The 6168-nt window shown below is 30.2% G+C and overlaps 1 protein-coding gene across 1 annotated transcript; it reads left to right on the forward strand.

The window, feature by feature from the left end:
- The first annotated feature begins 904 nt into the window (after window positions 1–904).
- LOC109802992 (LOB domain-containing protein 19) lies at window positions 905–5940 on the forward strand. The gene is made up of 2 exons (XM_020364438.3): window positions 905–1357; window positions 5455–5940. The coding sequence occupies exons 1-2, from the start codon at window positions 1052–1054 to the stop codon at window positions 5767–5769; spliced, it is 621 nt and encodes a 206-aa protein (XP_020220027.1). The 5' UTR covers window positions 905–1051; the 3' UTR covers window positions 5770–5940.
- Window positions 5941–6168: the final 228 nt, after the last annotated feature.

Here is a 6168-nt window from a genome sequence, read left to right on the forward strand (position 1 = left end):
ACAAAAAAACACTATTAGCTTAATAACCCTAACAAAACACTTTCTGTTCATATAAAATGAAATACACATACTCATGTGCCATAACACATAAAGAGCTAGAGAATGAAATAGAAGAAAAGAGGTAGCAAGTGAGATGATGTAATAGAAAAAAAAAATATACACGCGTTTATATAGCACTATTCCATAAGAATACACAAAAATAAAAGTTTCCCGTTTCGGAATTTTCTTTTACAAAACTCAAAAGTGTTTCTCACCTTTTTTAATTTGTTTGAGTTATGATCATATTTGTCCATCTTATAATGGGATGACATGGATTGAGTTACAAATAGATGATAAAAAGAAATGGCAGAGGGAAAAAAGTAATAAATGTATAATAGATGATTTGATTAAAAAGTGAGAGAATAATAAGATAAAACAAAGTGAAATGAGATTAAAAAATGTAGATGTATATTTATAGTACTTTTTATATATTGTTCTTCTATTAATTAGAGTTTCTTTATTTATTTATATATATATATATATATATATATATATATATAATTGATTGGTATAGATTATAGAGTATTTATACATGTTTTATTAATAATCTTCATAAAAAATTTGACTGATTACTTATGATAGAGTTTCTTTTTTCAACCAAATTTTTTTCTTTCATAATTAATATTTAAACTCAAAATTTTGATTAAAAGAATTGAGTGTAAATAAACTCAAACCTACAATTTGCTTGCCGGTACATATATATACTAAATTTTAATAATTATTTTCTTTATTATGAATGGAGCTTTTACTTCAATTAAATAAGACTAGTAAAAAAGACTTAAGAAATTGCGTCTTCCATTCATATACTTGTCATTAATTAAAAGGCACTAAACAGGATTACTGAAATCAAAGTGTGGATAAGCCAAATTAAGGCTAGTCCATCTCAAGTGAGTGACCCACCACCAAAAGCATTCTCTCCACATCAAATCAAGATCAAGTTAGCAAGTAACCCCTCATCACACCCTCATTATATATATCTTTCCAATTGCTGACCCACAAAACCTTTGAGATAATGGATTGTGGGGGTAAGATCGGTGGAGGAACTGAGCGAGGTGGGCCTTGTGGTGCCTGCAAGTTTCTGAGGAGAAAGTGTGTGAAGGGTTGCATTTTCGCACCATACTTTGACTCCGACCAAGGAACGGCTCATTTTGCTGCGGTGCACAAGGTGTTTGGTGCTAGCAATGCCTCTAAGCTACTCATGAGAATCCCTGCACACAAACGTCTTGATGCTGTTGTTACCCTTTGCTATGAGGCTCTTGCTAGGACTAGAGACCCCGTTTATGGTTGTGTTGCTCACCTCTTTGCTCTTCAACAACAGGTATATCCATCTCATAACTCCTTTATTTATTTTCCCTCCTTCATTATATACTCATTGCATTACTCAGGTTTAGTTCACTTAGTTGAATAGGATGCATGACAGTGACTGTCGTAAGTTTCTTGATATTATACTCGTTTTCTTTCTAATTGGTCATCATAGATCTCTTAATGTGTACAAAAATATAGAAGCAAATCCAGCAAGGGTTTAGTTATTTTGTTGGAGATTCGGATTGTTGCATTTCTCAGTAAACACCAGATAATGCATGTTTGTCAGCTACTTAAATTTAGAAAACAATATCTTAACTTTTTTCAAAAATCTTCTGTTAAAAAAGATTATTTCTCCGGAATAATTAAATTGAACTAGGAAGGCCTGTCAAAGTTAAGAGAGTGCAGATTAATAATACCCTCTTGATATTATCATGCTTTCTATTTATTATTGTTTCTTTTTATATTCCTTGTGTTTTTTAAACTATGAACCGAATGTGGGAATAGTACTAATGCTAACTTGCTTGTTCTTGAATCCTTAGTTCACATACACTGCTAGATCAATCATTCACCACTACATTAGGCTTCGCTTATTTTATTTTAAGGAAGAAGATGAATAGGGATTAATTAAACGCACAACTGCTAGAGATCATGCTAACATGCGCCATGGTGTGCATTAGTCCTACATTGTACTCTCAATTGTATAGTCGCTTTGACAAGTATCACTGTTTTGCATTCCTCGTAGGTCAAGATCTTACCATTTAGGATAATATTATAGTTTGTACAATGTACTGTTTGCTTTGACACGTTTGTTAGCTTTTGGACAATTTTTCTATGGAAGCCATACACTACTTAATTAGGACGCCCCTATGAGTGTAGGTAGGGTTTGTGATTCCAAGGTACCCATATTTGCATAATCAAGCACTATACTAAACTACTCTCTAATTAATACTACCATGCTAGTATAAGAAAACCTACCCAAATAAGTTTACATGATTAGATTTAGCATAAAAATTTGGGCACCTGAAATTCATGTGTTGTGAAAATAAGGTTCTCAATAAATGTACAAGACTTTGTGAAATTCATGTTAATAATTAATATTTAAATAAAGAGAGAGGTGGTGGTGGTAGCCGCCAACTGGTGGAGCTGACTATAGAGGCTTGTTTGTTGCTTGCCGGAGCTACCAAGCAAACGCAATTAGCAGCTCGAGAAATAATATTCAAATATTTCTAGTCTTGACTTTCAAACACGTAATTTATGGTACACATTAGTATATTAGCAAATGGTAATCAATGTTTAATTTACAATGTATTAAATAAATTAATTAGCTGAAATTAATGAAGATGTCTATCCTTCACGTGAATTAATATTCCAATAGTTTCTTTAAATTTGATTTCTGAGAAATTTTTAGTCCAACCTTTGTTTAACTAGGATTGATATCTGATTTTTTAATTGAAATTTGGTGGTGTTAATAACTTTTTTTAACGTAATAACCGCTGAATAGTTGGACATTGTCTCAATTATATGTTAAAAATTTAAAATCCACACGCTTGTATATATATATTCCATGTTATTATATTTAGCACGCTGACCAACTCATGAGTTACCATACTGAACTATTAGTCCAACCAATGAGTTATTATTAGTTGAGTTGCTGAAAATAATTTTGATTTTACTGCAATCTACAATGTTAAGAGTTAATTTGAATTTGAATCTTGGATAAGGAGGGTGGAAGACTTTACCTAGCAACCTCTTGTATAAGGAATTAGTCTCATAACTGTGTTTATAAAAACAGTACATAACCAAGATTAAAAAATAGTTTACTAACTTTTCACTTTATAAATCACTTAACTCAGTTTCACGTGCTTCGCTATACTATTCTAACCAATAGGAGTTTCACAAAACGCATATATAAGATGGTTGAGATATGTAATTGTTGAGTTTAATTTTGTGTATGTTGGAGAACTTATACACTTAATATTTTTATTTTATTTACAAATGGTAAATGTCATCGGTTTATCCATGAAATTATACAATATCACCTTAACTTTAAACATTCATACACTACATTAAAATTAGGTTTTTGTGACAATTAATTTATTCTTTAGCGACCATATAAATGGTCATTATTTTTTTTACCAGCATTTAGATAATGGCTGGTGTACCCAGTGTCACTAATACCATTACCGACATTTATATAAAATGCTGGTAAAGACCTACTAAATTGTCGGGAAAACTTATTTTTTTTTAGTGGCAATTTTAGTAGCCATTTTAAAGGCTATTAAAAGTTATTTTTTCAATTGTCTCATTTCCATCCATTTAGTGACTTTTATTTTTTGCTAGTAAAACTTTAAATAATTTATTCCTATAATTTTCTTTTCTAAATTCATAACTTATATACATTTTTTTTATCTCTAGTCGATGTGAGATTTGTAAGATGAGGGTTGTCTTCTATTTATATATTTTTTAAATTGTCTTATCTCTTAAGAGATGTGAGATTTATAAGGTGAAAGTTGTTCTCTAATTGTTTTATAACACTATTAAACTTGGTAATAGTGGGTGATTTGATATTAATTTATTATAGTGAATTAAAAGTCTAACTCAACCCTATAAATCAACTTATAAGGTGATAGTTATTACTCACTTATATACTATTTAATTATCTTATCTCTAATCGATGTGGGACTAGTTTTTTTCAATAAATAATTGTCGCTAATAATAAACTTTAGTGTAATATAAATACACTTTTAGTGGCTATTATATATTAGCCATTAATATTTTTATTATATAATTAAATAGCGGCAATTAAATTATTGCAATTAAACAATTGTCGTTAAAAATAATTTTTGTTGTAGTGATATATTTTAAATATTATATTATACATTAAAATTTGTGTTACTATTTAGTTTTTGAAATTGTATGAAACTTTATAAACTTATTCTACTTAATTAAAATTAAGAATATAAAGTTGTAAATTTTATTTATTATAAAATGCATGTTGTAAGTTATAGAACAGCAGAACCTACATATTATATATATATATATATATATATATATATATATATATATATATATATATATATATATATATATATCAATGTTGTTTTGACAAGTCTATGTGCTAAGGTAATTATTTATTACTAGATAAAGTTGATGCGTGATACAATAGCAACAAGCTTTTCCTTATCTTAGAATGTGTCAAGTATAATCTAAATTCTAAGATGCAATAATTGACTGTCAGAACCTCTCTTCATATTCATCCATGAAGCTTGTGAGGCTATGATTAAGCATAGAGGAAATAGTAATTTAACACTTGCACGCAGCACACAAAAACTATGTTTTTGTTCTCATTTCGTGGCCATTATTGGGCAGATACGCATACTCATCTTTAATTAGGCAGAATTCCATTCCCTATGTGATTAGCTACCAAATACTACCAATTAAGTAATCCCTTCTAGATTCTCTAGCCTCTGAGAGGAAAGGAAAAGTTGTTTTGGATAAGATCGATTTTGTCTTCTATTCTAGCTGCAATTAAACAAACCACGTAAATGTAACAGTCAGAATAAAATATTGAAGGTTAAGTTTATCTTTTAACACTGTATGAGAATATTCTTCATATGCATGTATAATTTGGAGTATGTCAAATTGTATTAAAATGCCGGCACATGATTCAGGTAAGTAGCCATAATCATTATCTCTTTATCTCTGACATTCTTTTACTATTGGTCTGTTTCTGTTCAATGATTGGGTAAAAGCACTTTATGATCAGTTAATCTCTTTCTTCAGAAAATTTGCTCTATTAATATGGCTACAAAATTATTAAGTTGTCAGATATTATTCATAACATCACTATATGCATGGTAATTGTTTAATTGAGGTGCAACTGATATCACTTAATTATAAATGGGTTAGAATTTCACTGCCCTTTTTTTATATATAGAATAGTAATGGTAATAGTAATATAATAAAGAAACTAGTTTCATTCTAACTCAAGAAGTTGGTTTTACACTTTTTAACTAGTAAATTGCAGAAACAAACTATAGATATGACAAACTCTCAAATAGGGTAGAACACAAAATGATTTGCTATATCTTAATTTGAATATTTGTGCAGGTGATGAACTTGCAAGCTGAGTTAACCTATGTCCAGGCCCGTCTAGCAACAATGCGCATGCCAATGCAAGTAGCTCCTCTTCCACACCCTCAAACATCATCACCACTAACTCTTCATTCCTCAGATCATTTGGCATCAAATGCTGACTTGCAAAGTGCCCCTATGCACCTTGATCCAATTCTTCCGTTAGAATTAAGTAATGTTTTCAATCCATCAGATCAACAACTCGAGGATAGGGAACTCCAAGCTTTGGCACGAGAATTTGTCACAAGATACTTGCCTGGAGTAAGATTCCAGCCTTCAAACTCTCCCTGAGGATACGATAACTGTCATTTTATTCTATTTCAATGCCAATGCTTCTGTTAATCATGCCTGATGAATGTAGCTAATTGTACCTTTGGAAGAGTACTTTCAAACATGAATTATGTAACATGACATGACCGCTGCTTTATGGCTAACAAATTTTCCACTTTTTTTTTTCTCTAAGTTGGACATATATATAGTTATAAAATATTTTCATGCCACAAAATATAGCAATAGTGTTGATCATCATCATGCAATATTTATCATGTTTAAATAACGATCATCTGGTTAAGTGGTTATCCATAAATTCTGAAACATCTAAATGCGTGAATTTGCTAAGCTATCACCACCGACTTGCATCGGTTAAGGAGTTTAATTAATCAAGCAAACGGAAAGATGATTCATTTTAAT

This window comes from Cajanus cajan, chromosome 3 (assembly GCF_000230855.2).
Source record: "Cajanus cajan strain Asha chromosome 3, NIPB_CcT2T_4, whole genome shotgun sequence".
NCBI classification, from domain to species: domain Eukaryota; kingdom Viridiplantae; phylum Streptophyta; class Magnoliopsida; order Fabales; family Fabaceae; genus Cajanus; species Cajanus cajan.

Excerpts from the sequence above, each read along its gene's own strand:
- LOC109802992 (XM_020364438.3), top strand. The coding sequence starts at position 1,052 with ATGGATTGTGGGGGTAAGATCGGTGGAGGAACTGAGCGAGGTGGGCCT. Across the intron at positions 1,358-5,454 it reads TCTTTGCTCTTCAACAACAG|GTGATGAACTTGCAAGCTGA; the intron begins GTATATCCATCT and ends ATATTTGTGCAG.